This window comes from Eurosta solidaginis, chromosome 3, assembly GCF_040869045.1.
Source record: "Eurosta solidaginis isolate ZX-2024a chromosome 3, ASM4086904v1, whole genome shotgun sequence".
Classification (NCBI taxonomy): domain Eukaryota; kingdom Metazoa; phylum Arthropoda; class Insecta; order Diptera; family Tephritidae; genus Eurosta; species Eurosta solidaginis.
In genome coordinates, this window is record NC_090321.1 from 90757373 (window position 1) to 90777226 (window position 19854).

At 37.4% G+C, this 19854-nt stretch overlaps 1 protein-coding gene across 1 annotated transcript in view; it reads right to left on the bottom strand.

Annotated features, from left to right (window-relative positions):
* Window positions 1-1555: 1555 nt before the first annotated feature.
* LOC137245929 (lipase 3) overlaps window positions 1556-19854 on the bottom strand; it is a 52910-nt gene continuing 34611 nt past the window's right edge. The window contains 2 exon segments of the mRNA XM_067777111.1: window positions 1556-1751; window positions 1822-1967. Coding sequence (XP_067633212.1) covers window positions 1599-1751; window positions 1822-1967 — 299 coding nt within the window. The 3' untranslated portion in view covers window positions 1556-1598.

The following is a 19854-nucleotide window of genomic DNA, read 5'->3' on the forward strand; positions in this document are numbered from 1 at the left end:
CTCGAAAAGGCGTCCACCTATAGACCTCATGCCCACTCCCTCTTAAAATGCTCAGTAACACCTTTCGTTTGATACCCATATCGTACAAACACATTCTAGAGTCACCCTGGCCCACCCTAATGGCGATATCTCGAAAAGGCGTCCACCTATAGACCTAATGCCCACTCCCTCTTAAAATGCTCAGTAACACCTTTTGTTTGATACCCATATCGTACAAACATTCTAGAGTCACCCTTGGTCCACCTTTATGACGATATCTCGAAAAGGCGTTCACCTATAGAACTAAGAATTACTCCCTTTTAAAATACTCATTACCACCTTTCATTTGATACCCATTTCGTACAAACACATTCTAGAGTCACCCCTGGCCCACCCTAATGGCGATATCTCGAAAAGGCGTCCACCTATAGACCTAATGCCCACTCCCTCTTAAAATGCTCAGTAACACCTTTCGTTTGATACCCATATCGTACAAACATTCTAGAGTCACACCTGGCCCACCCTAATGGCGATATCTCGAAAAGGCGTCCACCTATAGACCTAATGCCCACTCCCTCTTAAATGCTCAGTAACACCTTTCGTTTGATACCCATATCGTACAAACACATTCTAGAGTCACCCTGGCCCACCCTAATGACGATATCTCGAAAAGGCGTCCACCTATAGACCTCATGCCCACTCCCTCTTAAAATGCTCAGTAACACCTTTCGTTTGATACCCATATCGTACAAACATTCTAGAGTCACACCTGGCCCACCCTAATGGCGATATCTCGAAAAGGCGTCCACCTATAGACCTAATGCCCACTCCCTCTTAAAATGCTCAGTAACACCTTTTGTTTGATACCCATATCGTACAAACATTCTAGAGTCACCCTTGGTCCACCTTTATGGCGATATCTCGAAATTGCGACTGCAATAGAAAAAGGATCGGTGTCTTGAAACGCAGATTCTAAATATTTATTGGGACGATAAAAAGCTAAAGAGAAAGAAAACTTAAAAATGTTTTAATACATTAAGCTATTAATTAAGAAACAAATTTAACTATAAATTAAATGAATAAATTTAAGTACAAAAAAAAAAAATAAAATAAATAAATTGGACCCGTCTTCTTCCTCTCCTCTTCAAGAACTGATTTAAGTATTTGCAGTGCTATGAAGAGTCTAAAGCTATTTAAAGTTAAAAAAAAACTGGCAAAGGGTGAGGAAATAGAATTCGATAAATATTTAAAGCTCGGTATATTTCTAGAAAATGGTATTTTTAAGAACCCATATGTTTGAGGTACCTGGCCCGAAATCATATACTATGTCCTAAAGACTCCCTGGTCAACTTATAATGAAATAAGACTGCAACGAGATAAAGCTAAGAAACTTCATTCTTAACCAAAACTTTAAACTTGATATACAAAAAAATACATAAAATAATAAAAATGAAAAAATTTAAATTAAATACTTTTGGCAAATATTCAGGCAAATATTCAGCCAAATTAACGGATAGCTGAAAAGGATCGGATATATTTGTAAATCACAATCCCATTAAGATATTAGTGACTGGCCTCTGACTTATAAGTTTATCCTTATCTTATATTCGAAAAGACTTTTAGTTATACAAATGCTTGACATAGCTAATAATTTGTTTATAAATGAGTCGTGGTGCTGCTGTGGAATATAGTAAGTCGATGTGATTTAAACCGTCGAGTGCATATAGAGTATATTTGGTGTTATTCAGTTTTTGGGTGAGGAGCGTGACATCCTGAGAAATAAAAAAAAATATATATATATTAAAATAGGAATTAAAGTCAATAATGGAAACTACTACGTACCTCCTTAGTTAAAAGTAAATCACGTGTACCAAAAAATAATTGCATTGGAACTCGAACATTTAGCAAATTATACTCCGGGGGTGTTTTTCGCTTATAATGCCGAAAGTTTTCACTCTTCGATTCGTAATCAAATTTTTGAAATTTACCTGGAAAAAAAAGATGGAGAGAAGAGGAAAAGTGTGGTTAGAGCTAGGACTCTATAGGAAAAATCTGTTCTGGAATGCAAAGGAGCATTGGAAAAACTTCCTGACCATACATCTTTACTGGGTTCCCGGTCATAAAGGGATAGAAGGTAACGAAAAGGCCGATAAGTTGGCAAAGGAGGGTGCAACACTCACTGAGTCAACGATAGACGTCCTAATCCGTTTGGGAGAAATCAAAAGGAGACAGGAGTGGCCATGATGTATCAAGCAGGAAAGGTGTGGACAAAAGTGCGGGCTGCAAAATTTCTAAGATCATGTGCAACCTTACGATTTTCGACTAACGAGAGTGGCTAATCTCTGAAGATAGAAGACTTAAGGCTCACGATGGACATACTGACTGGACACTGCTTTCTGGCGTCACATGCTTATATGTTAGGCCTCGTCAGTAAGGGCAAGTGTAGGAAGTGTGAGCTGCAGGAAGAAACGTTTGAGCACGTTCTGTGATCATGTCTTGCGCTCGCCAGGTTCAGGCTCCAGCTATTAGGGGCGGCAGACTTGCCAGATCTTGAGGCAGCAATTAAGCTGGGTCCTAGAGAACTGCTAGTATTGCCAAGGGACGGAGTTATTGTATAACATATGTTCTGGCACCTGATTGGGTTTCTCCGTTTGGTCGTCAAACAAGTTCTGGTAACACTATGGACACATTCAGTATATGTGATGTCTTTATTGACCGGCCAGTTCAACCTAACCTTGCCCTTTATCTCCTTTACTTACAGGGCCGGATTTACCTCTAGAAGCGCCCTGGGCAAACAAATCAAGCCGCGCCCCAATATTTCCAAAAAAAAACCGTACTTGCCTTCGTGTGGTGACATTTCATTACTGATATATTTTACGGATTGAAAAAATTTGATTCAAGTTTTCTTAGAAAGAATATTTATTTCATTTTTATTTATATAATGAAGCGTATCACAAAATATTTTTAGTTTCAAGAAACTTATAGATTGTCAGAAAACTAATAACACAGACATATGGAAAAGATTATTCAAAAACACTTGCGTCTTACATTTTGGGAGGCAAAATCTGTAATCAAATGTTCAAAAATCAAAGAGAGAAGAATATCAGATTCAAAACAAAGCAGTGCTAAACTGTTGAGTCGATCTTCAGTCATTTTGGAGCGAAGGTAATTTGTTATCCTTTTCAAACAAGAAAAAGACCTTTCGGCGCTGCAATTAGTCACTGCCATGGTAGCAAACATGCGATATGCGATGTCAACGTTCGGAAAAATTGTGTTCAAATTATCGGACCGAATAAGCTTCATAACATTCAGTGGAGATTTCGTCTTAATATTATTTTCTTTGCAATAAGCAAAAAAATGGACGAATTCGTCATCAGTTGTCGGTTCCAAATCAGACGAGAACGTAGATATCAGAGGCTTCGATTCCATTCTGATTTCTTCGTTAGAAGACAATTCGCTCGCCTTGAGGATAATCATAAATTTTTTGTTGATTTTATCGTATGCCTTGAGTCTCTCTTCTAATTCCACAGTCAAATTATCTAGAATAACATTGAAGATATTTACTCTGAAATTTTCTCTTCCGCACAGTGTCACTTTTCCACGAACCGATTCATTTTTTCTCAATTTACGTTTCCGTTTTCGTATCTTACTGGAATGGTACTTCTGATAACTCCAGGGCTCGTTTCTCGTATTCATCAAATTCATCCCGACAGTCAGAGACAATCTTTTGCAGTCCCTTTTATTGTTCAATGATTTCGGCAATACTGCATTCAACAGCTTGTAATTTTTGACTCACTGCATTAAATATTGCAAGCAGTAAGTGCCACAAAATAGTCAGAAATGAAGTTTCAAGCTTCTCCAGTTGAATTCGAATGCCCTTCGCTTCTTGCCGACAAATTGCTTTTTCTGTCAAATCTTCTTCAATCGCTATCAAAACTTCAATAATTTTGACATAATTAACATTCAGAATTTTAACTGCGAGCTGACCATCTAGTTGTAGATAATGATTTCAAAGCGATGGGTTTTGAGGTAGCTGATTGCAGATGCTCCCAACGTTTCGTTGATGCAGTAAAAAAGTTGTACAAGCTGTGAATTGTAAAAAAAAATGCCCCTGCTTCCGGAAAATTCTCCACTGCATGTATACCCACTAAATTCAGCGAATGAGCAACGCAAGGTACGTATTCAGCTGCAGGCTTTGATGCTTTTATCCGAGCTTGAAGACCATTATAAACTCCAGACATGTTTTTCGCGTTATCGTATGATTGACCGCGACATTCAGCAATGTCTAGTCCGAGGTCAGTCAGAGTTTTTAAAATAGCATCAGCTAATTCTATCGCCTTGTGCACCGTGTTCTCCATGAATTTTAGAAATCGTTTAATGGGGACACTATTTTGCTGGACATATCTAAAAACGAACGATAGCTGGTCAACGTGGGATATATCAGGGGTCGACTCTACTACGATAGAAAAATATTTTGCTACTTTTATCTCCTCTGAAATGGTAGATATCACTTTTTTCGCCATCAAACTTATGAACTCCTCACAAATCGTTTTGGATAAATAACTTGTGCTGCCACTTCCTTTGTTGCCAAATTTTTTTATGTGTTCAGCCAAGAACAACTTCCAGAAACATCAAATAATTCCCATTATTTGGAGATCCCAGTTTTTCGTCACTGCCCCTGAATGGAAGTCCACGGGATGGTAAAGCTTTCGTTACAGAAACAACTCGGTTTAAAACTTTCCTCCAGTAATCTATCTCTTCATTCAATTGAATTACGAGCGTTTTATCAATTCTTGATTCCTGGTGACTTTTTTTCAGCTTCAATACGTTGTTTTTGTGGCTTGGAGAATTTTCATGCTCTTTTACCCGTTGAGTCGAATGTTTCAAATCATTGAATCCCATTTAGCAGTTGAAATAAGAAGCAGGATCGAACAAAAGACATGGTACACAAAACACACTTCCTTTGCTAGCAGAATAAATAAGCCAAGTGCGAAGACTTGTCTCTCCATTTTGAAGATTTCTATGAAAGAGATTTTTATAGGTATCTTACGCTTCCATCAAGATAAATTCGTTTGCATAGACTGAACTCAGCTTCAGAATTCTGTTTGCATCCATGTATTGCTATATGATCACGAATTGCATCATTAATTGTCCATTTGGCGGGATCATCGCTCAAAATCAATTGATCCAGTCCACTAGGGTCTTGTGGGGAATTCAAATCTTTATTTTCCTGAATAGGTATGTCACATGTAGGAGGATTTGATGTGACTTCTCCACTTTCGAGACTTTGACCTATAATGTATAAAACAAATAATTAAAACTCTTATATAGGTACCACATTTTTCCCATATTCTAACCTTCAAAATGATCTGATCTTAAACCCTCATTATTAGGTGACACAGATTTCGCAATATCATTAAATTGCAGTTCATCATTCCAATCTGAAAAACAATTTTATAGTGAAAATATTTCGTACTGAAACTAAACTCACAATTTTTGACAGTAGGGTGCCTCCTAGGTAGCGAAATCTGGCTTTCTGGCCCAGAATCTACCTGGGCTAACCTAGCTGTCGATCAATTGACTTATGCATTTTTACCTTTTTGGTTATGATCAACAACGGAGTCATTTTCTTTTCGAAGAGTTTGAAAAAAAAACAATAAAGTTTAGGGATTTTCGACAGTAAATCTTTGCCTTTCTGCACTTTCTCGGCTGCACGTTTTTTGTTTGCTGTGCCGCTTAACCATTTCATATTTGCACTCATTGCTCTATTTTTCACAAAAACATTAATTCACTGACACTTTTTTGATGTTTTTAACTCGGAACGACTTTTAAGATGACATAAAATGTACGCAGCTTATTGTATAGAGGCGCGAACTTTCAAATTAACCAGAAAGAGAAAATATTCAGATCTTAGTTTCCTTTGAAAAAGTGAGCTCGCGCATTTCCCCGAAAAAATACTTCACTGCCTACTTGATTTTTAAATTTGAAATTTCAATTAAATTTGAATCTTTTAGGGAAAACAGATTCAAGACGACAACGACGGTGCGGCATCTGTCAAGTTATTTTTACACATGTTCTTATGGGGAGGAATTTTTTGGGCACGACACGACAAAGCGGCAATCAATCATGAATGCCGCTGTCGCTAGATTAGATCTATTTCTATTTTGACAGGCAACGGTCGTGGCGTCCTTTTTTCTTTCTGTGAATAAAAATCAAAATAAATGCAAATAGCCTTAAATATGTGTTGAAATTTATTAGTTATACATTTTTTTAACATATGCAATACTTTTTTCTAAATTTTTTGTTGTTGTTTGAGCTAACGCAGAACTGTCGTTGTCGCTTTTATTATAATCAGTCGTCGGTGCTTGGCGGCAAATATCGTCAAGCTTCAGTTTTTCGCCGTTGTCGCTCGCAGTCGTCGTTTTGAATGTGGGCCGGGCTTTTCACGTCATTTACTGCACATAAGCTGCTAAAACTTAGTGTTTACATATCGCTCATTTGCTGCAAGACCGGCATAAATAAAAAAACGTGATTTTTGAGTTAATGCTGCAGAATAGTTAGTTACATCATACTTCATGTTGAGTAAAAAATTCTTTATGATTTGTTGAAAACTAAGCTCTTCAGATACAAACCAAATGTTGCATTTACTTGCGCACCATATGGCGGTTGAATCTCAAAATTGCCCTTCCTGAAAAGTTGTGTATTTTGAAAAGTGCAAATGCAGCAAATGAGCGATATGTAAGTCCCACTGGGGTGAAGGTTAAGAACTGTACCAATGTTTTGAGATGTACTTTGATTAATTTTTTCTCTGTAAAAAATTGAAAAAATCTTTCATTCTTGTTGTAATATTCAAAAAAAATTTTTTTTTGATAAGTAAAAAAAATTGTTTCCTTGTCTTAGTTTTGGCGCCCCTATTGAAACGGCGTCCTGGGCAGCTGCCCATGTTGCCCCTATGTAAATCCGCTCCTGTTTACATGCTTTCAACTGGCGAATTTAACATAGCCATGTCCTAGGCGGTGGAAACCGTCCCGCTGCATTCTCTTTTCTGTAGTTCTGAACTATATATAAATTTCTGTTTTAGAACAAGCTGGATTATTGGCATTTTAATGATGTAAACGTATGCATTCTTTTGTGAATAATTATTCACTTAATTTTTCGTAAAGCGAATGCAGGATATATTGAAGTTCTTTGACTGTGACTTAAGAAATGAAGTCACCCTTCAAACTTCATTTTGTGGCTTCGTATTCTTTTTGTTATATCTTATTATAGACGGTTGCTATATTGTAGGGGTTAGCATGCTTGCCTAACATGCAAAATTCTCCAGGTTCATATGCTGCATAAAGCACCATGAAACATTAGTAAAACACTTTAATTTGCGCCATGTAAAGTGATGAAATGAACAAAATTATATATCGGAACTTATACGTTGAATGGGCCCCCAATCAGAAATCTATATTGGAACTTATGCATCAGAAACTACTCGATGTACAAATTCACTCAGCTGGAGTCCTAGCCTCGCGAGCGCAGGGCACGAGCACACGCCGTCCTCGTTCGTTTCCTTCTCTAACTCGTACTTCCACATCTGCTATCACTGGCATGTGGCGCTAGAAGGCAGTGCTTACTCAGAATACTCATCATAAGCCTACAGTCCCGTCCTTCATGATCTTCGACACTTTGCAGCCCCGTGCTTTGTTCCACGCCTTTCCTTCTGGTTCAATAACCCGCGCCTTCTTTTAATCTCGCCGAATTCGATTGGAATGTCTACGTTACAAGCTTCGAGCGATGCGCCCTGTTTGGCTAGCTCATCCGTTTTTTCTCCCTATCTCGATTATTTCCAGAGATTGCTCACACTCTAACACACTTTTAGATGTTGTGCTATGAGAGACTATAGCCTTAATTGCTGCTTGGCTTCGAATGTACAAATTATCGCGGCTGCAGTTTAAGTTATTTTCTCCCGTGTTTCTACTGCTTTAACCAAGGCTACTACTTCCGCCTGAAAAACGCTACAGTGATCTGGCAGTTTGTAGGATTTTTTTATTTAGTATTTAGTATTTATTTATTAAGCCAATTAGAATACAAAACCTTACAGGCTAAGTAGAAATATGTGGTAACAGTAGGCAAATTACTAGTATAAATAAATGGCTTACTTATAAAAAGGGTTTATTGTATTTAAAAAGCGCTCTTTTGAGCAAGAAAAATCTATTTCCAAATAATTTAAAATTCTATTAAACTCAATCAAGGTTCTAGTAATTGGAGCATTGATTGCATAAAGAGCTTTGAAAAGACGAACATTGAAGAATTCAGAGTTCCTAAGCGCCGTCTGTCCTTCCGCTCGACCGTTAACACAATAACTTGAGCAAAAACCGATATATCTTTACTAAACTTAGCCAACGTACTTACCTGAACTCACTTTATCTTGGTATAAAAAATGGCCGAAATCCGACCATAACCACGCCCACTTTATCGATATCGAAAATTACGAAAAATGAAAAAAATGTCATAATTCTATACCAAATACGAAAAAAGGGATGAAACATGGTAACTGGATTGGTTTATTGACGCAAAATATAACTTTGGAAAAAACTTTGTAAAATGGGTGTGACACCTACCATATTAAGTAGAAGAAAATGAAAAAGTTCTACAAGGCGAAATCAACAGCCTTTGGAATCTTGGCAGGAATACTGTTAGTGGTATTGCATATATAAATAAATTAGCAGTACCCGACAGATGATTTTCTGGATCACCTGGTCCACATTTTGGTCGATATCGCGAGAAGGCCTTCACATATACATCTAAGGGCCACTCGCTTTTAAAACCCTTATTAATACCTTTCATTTGATATCCATATCGTACAAACACATTCTAGAGTCACCCCTGGCCCACCCTAATGTCGATATCTCGAAAAGGCGTCCACCTATAGACCTAATGCCTACTCCCTCTTAAAATGCTCAGTAACACCTTTCGTTTGATACCCATATCGTACAAACATTCTAGAGTCACCCCTGGCCCACCCTAATGGCGATATCTCGAAAAGGCGTCCACCTATAGACCTAATGCCCACTCCCTCTTAAAATGCTCAGTAACACCTTTCGTTTGATACCCATATCGTACAAACATTCTAGAGTCACCCCTGGCCCACCCTAATGGCGATATCTCGAAAAGGCGTCCACCTATAGACCTAATGCCCACTCCCTCTTAAAATGCTCAGTAACACCTTTCGTTTGATACCCATATCGTACAAACACATTCTAGAGTCACCCTGGCCCACCCTAATGACGATATCTCGAAAAGGCGTCCACCTATAGACCTAATGCCTACTCCCTCTTAAAATGCTCAGTAACACCTTTCGTTTGATACCCATATCGTACAAACATTCTAGAGTCACCCCTGGCCAACCCTAATGGCGATATCTCGAAAAGGCGTCCACCTATAGACCTAATGCCCACTCCCTCTTAAAATGCTCAGTAACACCTTTCGTTTGATACCCATATCGTACAAACATTCTAGAGTCGCCCCTGGCCCACCCTAATGGCGATATCTCGAAAAGGCGTCCACCTATAGACCTAATGCCCACTCCCTCTTAAAATGCTCAGTAACACCTTTCGTTTGATACCCATATCGTACAAACATTCTAGAGTCACCCCTGGCCCACCCTAATGGCGATATCTCGAAAAGGCGTCCACCTATAGACCTAATGCCCACTCCCTCTTAAAATGCTCAGTAACACCTTTCGTTTGATACCCATATCGTACAAACATTCTAGAGTCACCCCTGGCCAACCCTAATGGCGATATCTCGAAAAGGCGTCCACCTATAGACCTAACTCCCACTCCCTCTTAAAATGCTCAGTAACACCTTTCGTTTGATACCCATATCGTACAAACATTCTAGAGTCACCCCTGGCCCACCCTAATGGCGATATCTCGAAAAGGCGTCCACCTATAGACCTAATGCCCACTCCCTCTTAAAATGCTCGGTAACACCTTTCGTTTGATACCCATATCGTACAAACATTCTAGAGTCACCCCTGGCCAACCCTAATGGCGATATCTCGAAAAGGCGTCCACCTATAGACCTAATGCCCACTCCCTCTTAAAATGCTCAGTAACACATTTCGTTTGATACCCATATCGTACAAACATTCTAGAGTCACCCCTGGCCCACCCTAATGGCGATATCTCGAAAAGGCGTCCACCTATAGACCTAATGCCCACTCCCTCTTAAAATGCTCAGCAACACCTTTCGTTTGATACCCATATCGTACAAACACATTCTAGAGTCACCCTGGCCCACCCTAATGACGATATCTCGAAAAGGCGTCCACCTATAGACCTAATGCCTACTCCCTCTTAAAATGCTCAGTAACACCTTTCGTTTGATACCCATATCGTACAAATATTCTAGAATCACCCCTAGCCAACCCTAATGGCGATATCTCGAAAAGGCGTCCACCTATAGACCTAATGCCCACTCCCTCTTAAAATGCTCAGTAACACCTTTCGTTTGATACCCATATCGTACAAACATTCTAGAGTCACCCCTGGCCCACCCTAATGGCGATATCTCGAAAAGGCGTCCACCTATAGACCTAATGCCCACTCCCTCTTAAGATGCTCAGTAACACCTTTCGTTTGATACCCATATCGTACAAACATTCTAGAGTCACCCCTGGCCAACCCTAATGGCGATATCTCGAAAAGGCGTCCACCTATATACCTAATGCCCACTCCCTCTTAAAATGCTCAGTAACACCTTTCGTTTGATACCCATATCGTACAAACATTCTAGAGTCACCCCTGGCCCGCCCTAATGGCGATATCTCGAAAAGGCGTCCACCTATAGACCTAATGCCCACTCCCTCTTAAAATGCTCAGTAACACCTTTCGTTTGATACCCATATCGTACAAACATTCTAGAGTCACCCCTGGCCAACCCTAATGGCGATATCTCGAAAAGGCGTCCACCTATAGACCTAATGCCCATTCCCTCTTAAAATGCTCAGTAACACCTTTCGTTTGATACCCATATCGTACAAACATTCTAGAGTCACCCCTGGCCCACCCTAATGGCGATATCTCGAAAAGGCGTCCACCTATAGACCTAATGCCCACTCCCTCTTAAAATGCTCAGTAACACCTTTCTTTTGATACCCATATCGTACAAACACATTCTAGAGTCACCCTGGCCCACCCTAATGACGATATCTCGAAAAGGCGTCCACCTATAGACCTAATGCCTACTGCCTCTTAAAATGCTCAGTAACACCTTTCGTTTGATACCCATATCGTACAAACATTCTAGAGTCACCCCTGGCCCACCCTAATGGCGATATCTCGAAAAGGCGTCCACCTATAGACCTAATGCCCACTCCCTCTTAAAATGCTCAGTAACACCTTTCGTTTGATACCCATATCGTACAAACATTCTAGAGTCACCCCTGGCCCACCCTAATGGCGATATCTGGAAAAGGCGTCCACCTATAGACCTAATGCCCACTCCCTCTTAAAATGCTCAGTAACACCTTTCGTTTGATACCCATATCGTACAAACATTCTAGAGTCACCCCTGGCCCACCCTAATGGCGATATCTCGAAAAGACGTCCACCTATAGACCTAATGCCTACTCCCTCTTAAAATGCTCAGTAACACCTTTCGTTTGATACCCATATCGTACAAACATTCTAGAGTCACCCCTGGCCAACCCTAATGGCGATATCTCGAAAAGGCGTCCACCTATAGACCTAATGCCCACTCCCTCTTAAAATGCTCAGTAACACCTTTCGTTTGATACCCATATCGTACAAACATTCTAGAGTCACCCCTGGCCCACCCTAATGGCGATATCTCGAAAAGGCGTCCTCCTATAGACCTAATGCCCACTCCCTCTTAAAATGCTCAGTAACACCTTTCGTTTGATACCCATATCGTACAAGCATTCTAGAGTCACCCTTGGTCCACCTTTATGGCGATATCTCGAAAAGGCGTCCACCTATAGAACTAAGGATTACTCCCTTTTAAAATACTCATTACCACCTTTCATTTGATACCCATATCGTACAAACACATTCTAGAGTCACCCTGGCCCACCCTAATGGCGATATCTCGAAAAGGCGTCCACCTATAGACCTAATGCCCACTCCCTCTTAAAATGCTCAGTAACACGTTTTGTTTGATACCCATATCGTACAAACATTCTAGAGTCACCCTTGGTCCACCTTTATGACGATATCTCGAAAAGGCGTTCACCTATAGAACTAAGAATTACTCCCTTTTAAAATACTCATTACCACCTTTCATTTGATACCCATTTCGTACAAACACATTCTAGAGTCACCACTGGCCCACCCTAATGGCGATATCTCGAAAAGGCGTCCACCTATGGACCTAATGCCCACTCCCTCTTAAAATGCTCAGTAACACCTTTCGTAGCAAAATCAATTATTTATTTAGTTTGATTTCAATGCTTGAACGGTGAACACGTATCACACGCACTCTTTGGTACTCTGTTTTAAGCGCGCGTGCGACACTTCCTCACCGTACGACCATCGAAATCAAACTAAAACAGCTGTCGTTGATTTTCACGAAGTAGCCATTGTGCTATCGCTTATCGTATACATATATGGTCGCTTACAATCCAACCCAAAAAACCACACTGCGTTTTTTTAGCGCACGCAAACAACCGGCGTTTTTTGCCCTAACCCAAATAAGCATGCGTTGCGACAATGTAAAGCATGTGTGCGAACGTCAAATCTAAATGTCACGCAGAACAAAAATTGGAAAACGAGTTAGCTTTTCACGCAGCAAATTCAATTTGAGTTGCTCTCATACAAGTTGTGTGTGCATGAGACATTTTTGACAGGAAATGACTTGCGTGCGTTTATATTAGGTTGGCTTGTTAGCAGGTGCTAAGCTCACGCCCACCCCGGATCATAAAGTTAAAGTGAATTTTAAAGTTAAAGCGAAAGTTAAAGTTAAAAATAAAGTTAAAGTTGAAGTTAAAGTTAAAGCGAAAGTTAAAGTTAAAGTTAAAAATAAAGTTAAAGTTAAAGTGAAAGTTAAAGTTAAGGTTAAAGTTAAAGTTAAAGTCAAAGTTAAAGTTAAAGTTAAAGTCAAGGTTAAAGTTAAAGTTAAAGTTAAAGTTAAAGTTAAGGTTAAAGTTAAAGTTAAGGTTAAAGTTAAAGTTAAAGTTAAACATAAAGTTAAAGTTAAAATTAAAGTTAAAGTTAAAGTCAATGTTAAAGTTAAAGCGAAAGTTAAAGTTAAAAATAAAGTTAAAGTTAAAGTGAAAGTGAAAGTTAAAGTTAAGGTTAAAGTTAAAGTCAAAGTTAAAGTTGAAGTTAAGGTTAAAGTTAAAGTCAAATTTAAAGTTAATGTTACAGTTAAAGTTACAGTTAAAGTTAAAGTTAAAGTGAATGTTAAAGTTAAAGTTAAAATTAAAAATAAAGTTAAAGTTAAACACAGCGAAAAACTGTATCAAGAGAGTTTTATCAATCAGTGATACGATATACCATGACAAAAATATAGAAATCATTACGAAAATCTGAAAGCCAACGATTTTCCTTTAGGTCTAATAAGAGGCTATATTCTCGACTATTTTACAAAAGCTAACACCAATCAAACCTTTAATGATAAAACTAATAAAATATATGGCGGCCACCGTGGTGTGATGGTAGCGTGCTCCGCCTATCACACCGTATGCCCTGGGTTCAACTCCCGGGCAAAGCAACATCAAAATTTTAGAAATAAGATTTTTCAATTAGAAGAAAATTTTTCTAAGCGGGGTCGCCCCTCGGCAGTGTTTGGCAAGCACTCCGGGTGTATTTCTGCCATGAAAAGCTCTCAGTGAAAACTCATCTGCTTTGCAGATGCCGTTCGGAGTCGGCATAAAACATGTAGGTCCCGTCCGGCCAATTTGTAGGGAAAATCAAGAGGAGCACGACGCAAAATTGGAAGAGAAGCTCGGCCTTAGATCTCTTCGGAGGTTATCGCGCCTTACATTTATTTTTTTTTTTTTTAATAAAATATATAAGACATCCATGATTTTCCTTATTTTGTCTCCATAGCTCTCAACTGAGTATGTAATGTTCGGTTACACCCGAACTTAGCCTTCCTTACTTGTTGTTATTTAATAATTATTTGTACAGTTTTTATTCAGCTAATGTGTTCAGAATTTTAACTTTTACTCACTAAAACTCCAATCAGTGTATTTCTGTGCTTAAATTATGTTACAAATTGTGTTAAAGTTTTTGGTGTGGTGAAAGTGACCTACTAGAATTTTGTTACGCTCCGCTGCTTTCCACTGAAGTTCGCGCATGCAACATCTTTATATTCAAAAATTTTTGGTTCTGCTTAACTAAACATTCTAACAAACGTTCATTGCTAATTTTGTCTGTGATCCCAACTAATTTAATATTTTTAAGCTATTGCATAGATTTTATCGCGGGCTTGGCGACTAAATCAAAAAAAAAAACCATAACGGATATTTGTCAAAAAAGATCCGAAAAGGCTCGAAAAGGTTCGTAAAGGTTCGGTGTTAGCAACAGGCCAAATACATAAAATTGGATCTCTATCATAAAGAGCGGTGGGCACCACTACATTTACACGGTTACCAAATTGAAAATGCGGGAGTAAACACGAACCCGTAGCAAGCACGAAAGCAAAATCAATTATTTATTTAGTTTGATTTCAATGCTTGAACGGTGAACACGTGTCACACGCACTCTTTGGTACTCTGTTTTAAGCGCGCGTGCGACACTTCCTCACCGTACGACCATCGAAATCAAACTAAAACAGCTGTCGTTGATTTTCACGAAGTAGCCATTGTGCTATCGCTTATCGTATACATATATGGTCGCTTACAATCCAACCCAATAAAACCACACTGCGTTTTTTTAGCGCACGCAAACCACCGGCGTTTTTTGCCCTAACCCAAATAAGCATGCGTTGCGACAATGTAAAGCATGTGTGCGAACGTCAAATCTAAATGTCACGCAGAACAAAAATTGGAAATCGAGTTAGGTTTTCACGCAGCAAATTCAATTTGAGTTGCTCTCATACAAGTTGTATGTGCATGAGACATTTTTGACAGAAAATGACTTGCGTGCGTTTATATTAGGTTGGCTTGTTAGCAGGTGCTAAGCTCACGCCCATCCCGGATCATAAAGTTAAAGTTAAAGTGAATGTTAAAGTTAAAGCGAAAGTTAAAGTTAAAAATAAAGTTAAAGTGAAAGTTAAATTTGAAGTTAAAGTTAAAGCGAAAGCGAAAGTTAAAGTTAAAGTTAAAAATAAAGTTAAAGTTAAAGTGAATGTTAAAGTTAAAGTTAAGGTTAAGGTTAAAGTCAAAGTTAAAGTTAAAGTTAAGGTTAAAGTTAAAGTTAAGTTAAGGTTAAAGTTAAAGTTAAACATAAAGTTAAAGTTAAAGTTAAAATTAAAGTTAAAGTTAAAGTGAATGTTAAAGTTAAAGCGAAAGTTAAAGTTAAAAATATAGTTAAAGTTAAAGTGAAAGTTAAAGTTAAAGTGAAAGTTAAAGTTAAGGTTAAAGTTAAAGTTAAAGTTAAAGTTAAAGTCAAAGTTAAAGTTAAAGTTAAAGTTAAGGTTAAAGTTAAAGTCAAATTTAAAGTTAAAGCTACAGTTAAAGTTACAGTTAAAGTAAAAGTGAATGTTAAAGTTAAAGTTAAAATTAAAAATAAAGTTAAAGTTAAACACAGCGAAAAACTTTATCAAGAGAGTTTTATCAATCAGTGATACGATATACCATGGCAAAAATATAGAAATCATTACGAAAATCTGAAAGCCAACGATTTTCCTTTAGGTCTAATAAGAGGCTATATTCACGACTATTTTACAAAAGCTAACACCAATCAAACCTTTAATGTTAAAACTAATAAAATATATAAGACATCCACGCATGTTCCGGGGCTATCAAATAGAATGAAATATTCCAAAATGTATGACCGTGAGAGATTTAAAATAGCATTTACTTATAATAATACCGTCCAGAAAATATTCAGTAATACAAAAAACAAAATAAAAAATATGACAAATCGGACGTTATATACCGGATTCCTTGCAAAAATGACGGGTCCTACGTATGCCCTAAGGTATTGTTGGTACAACTAAGTCCAGACTAAAAACAAGGATTTCCGCGCATAAATCAAATTTAAAAAATCGCGACCACCCTAATGAAAATAAAACAGCTTTAAGTCAGCATTGCAGACAAACCGGGCACACTCCAGATCATTGTAAATTTTACCAAGTAGCGCAACTAACAGCTGATCGGTGAAAATTCGCACATTCACACGAACAGTTCTCGACTCAGTTTCAAAACAAAACTTTAGATTATTTAACTCAAATTTTAAAGTGAGATAATCTTTACAAATTTATGTACATAGAATATATAAGGCGTTTTTCTTGTTATTAAAACAGTAGTTTTATTTTTATTAAAGCTTTTATCAATTTTTTTTTTTTAATTTTGAAAAAACTCCGAACACCATTCCTTCATTTTATGACATTCGACTGCCTAGTCCACTGCCTTCCACTCTATTCGCAACATAACCTCTGTTTAAGTTGCCAAACTATATAGTAAACAATGCTCCAGATTTTGAGAACGTAGCAATAATGCAACAGGAGAAGCATTACAACAAAAGATACACACTTGAGATGTTGTTTATTATTAACGAACCGAGAGAGAAACGAATGAACTACAAAGCAGATACGGAAAAATGCGCGTCGGCATACCACCAACTCATCAACAGGAGCAAGAGGAGAGCACTATGAGAGTTTCGCCTATTATTTAGTTAGTTTAATATATTGCTGTTTGTGTAAAAATTTGTTTACCATTACTGTATATTTTTTGGATGTTTACCTTTTCGTTTCTATTGGCTTCTTGTACTTATGTTTAATATTGTAAAATTAGTCGACAAGCTACACCCAAGAGTGTAAGTTTATAAATAGATTTTTATATTATTTATGATTTTAATGTTTCATGTTTGTTTTTTACAGTCTTGAGAATGACCTCAGATTAAGGTCTAAATGTCGACTAAATAAAATTTAAAATATATACATATATATAAAATCTATCCGGGTTTTAATCTGAATATATATGTATATGGCCTCGAGCTCGTTAAATATTTAAAATTTATAAATCTAAAGCCGAAAATAATCAGAAGATAGTTAAAGTTAATGTTAAATATTAACTTCTCATTTATTCAATAAAAGTAAAAAATTTGTTTTCTTATCGGTCACCACGCTTAAAAAGGTTAACTTGAATTAATATCAAAGACAAAACTTGAATTAATATCAAAGAAAACAAAATTTTGCATAAATATTATAATTGCATAAGTTGATAATATTCAAAAGCTTTACCGCGGCAGTCTCCGAGTGCCACACGTCCTGTTTTTTTATTTCATTCTTATTTTTAGTCCTCTCTGTATCATAATCATTTCCAATCGCTTCCCTTACTTTTGATTGAATTTTCTCACAAGCATCTTTATTTCTACATTCTACTATTTTGGCTCCACTATTTATTTCTTTAACATTTTTTACTAGGCCATCAGTAGGCTCAACAACTTTTTTGAGAGCTTCCTTAGCTTCATAACAATTTTATTCTCATTTGCGGCGACGACCTGAGCATAAGATTGTTTGGAAATTGGCTGCTCATTTGTTACACGTAAGTTGTCTAACAACTCATTGTTCTTCTTAAGTTCATTCGACAACTCCCTTAGGATTTCATTTTTCATTGCATTCATTTTTACTTCAATATTGTGTTCCAAGAGGGAGTTGAAGTCCGTGATAATACTTTTTATTTGAGGGCATTTATTACTAAATATCTGCTCAACTATTTGCTTAATATCACTTGATTTCATTTTTCCTTCTTCACACCTGGTAATCAAATGTTTAATTTCCACAAATTTTGTATTTGTATCTGATAACGCACATTGGTTACAGAACCAAACTAATATTATCGGTTATTATTCTGATTTCGTTTCTTTTGATGTTACTGCACTTAAAGTAGAAGCAATAGCCACACCCACCAGACCAATCTATCATCTCATCTACTTGAAGCAGCTTTGCAGTACAATCTTTGCACTCTGCTGGCATTATTAATGTATATCTCAGGGATGCACCTTAACGTTAAGCTAATCGTTTATCAAAAAATGTCCACCGTTTCCGTTGAAACACTTCGAAATATTATCGATAAAGAAATTATCAAGATAAATTTATTTCGTTTTTAACCGAAACGAAAAGCTTTCGTTAACGTTAAAAACGTTAACAAAAACGTGATACTTTATGTTTGAATTGTGCTTTCAATGCTATAGCCATGGTGAAGCCGTAAGGTGGTAACAACGAGCGCACATACACACACAAACTCCATGTAATTTGTTTGTGTAATTCGTTGGTGGTAATGTCAAAAATACTCTGAGAAATGTTCGTACTGTCAAAATTCATGAGAAAAGTTGCAATCAGCTTGGCTAATGCTTTCACCTTTAATGACTCCGCCATCAATCAGCTTTGCCAGCATAGTTTGAAATTAATAGTCAATTAATAGTCATTTCGTTAATTTGACGTTTTTAACGTTAATAAACGAAACGAAATGACTTTGTTTCGTTTATTAACGTTAATTATCGTAACGAAATGATATCGGTTCGTTGGTTAAGCATGCCTGGTATATCTTTTCAATATATGGCAAAATTATGCAACAATGTTATATTACTAAACTAACTAGAATAGTAAAACTGATACTTATAACTTTGCATAGCAGTTTTGTGCGTTAATAAATATAAAAACGTATTCTACCGTGGTGGCAGCACTGCTACGTAATTACTTTATCTCAATTCTTCCACTCTTTCTTTGTGTGCCTTTCGCTTTGATTCTTCTATCATTCGCTAATATCAATAAATAAATATTTGCCGGTGCTAATATCTTGCGCTGTGTTAATGATAGAGAAAAAGCAAAAAACACAAAATAGAGAGGGAAATTATCAGCGAAAGCGTAGCAAGAAGAAGGTGATTTGACAATTTTTGGTGTTCTCACCCGTGCTCAGCTTATCTGCAGACGTCAGTGTATGTATGTATATGCCGATGCTAGCTGCGCAGATACCCAGGTATGTATATTCCAAAGCGCTCGATCCATCAAAGAGCTCATTGTTGGAAGGTACTTTCCACTTAGAATAACTGCAACGTCGTCTGCGTACGTTTGACGGGTGCCACATCGAACCGCCTGAGCGCTTCCCAAGGTAGCCGGTTCTATGTACCGACTTGCCTTTGGTGTACGCATGTTGTGTTTTGGAAAACAGTTTTTCATCCATTTGAACTTTATGTACACATCTATCAGCCTATAAAAGGTTTTAAGCATAATGTTGTTAAGCTAATGGGTCTGTAGTCATTGTTGATCACCCTGTGCCATTCCGCCTTGGGTAACAGCACTCATATACATACATCATAAACTTCCAATTGTCAAAACTACGACTGGTCATCAGCGCGCATTTTTTACTAGCGATTTGAGAGCAGACGCGAGTGCACGTAAAATACAAGTGTAAAACGACAATATTTTGCGACAATACTTTGAAACAATATGTGAACAACATTTCAAACATTCAACAATTAAAGATTGCATAAATTACAATAAATCGACAATATTTGAAACCAAAAGGACAATCAAATTACAACAACATCATCACCGATCAAAGGTTCCATCAAAAACTAGCATCATCGCCATAAATCACGTTATCAAAACGAAAGTCAATCAAATTATAATTGTAACAAGTAATTAATTTATTAAATATTTTATTAAAAGACATCGTATACATTTATTCCATTGTTCGGGCTACCAAAATCGCAAGTCACAAATAATTTCAATCAGTTCTCAACAGTTTTT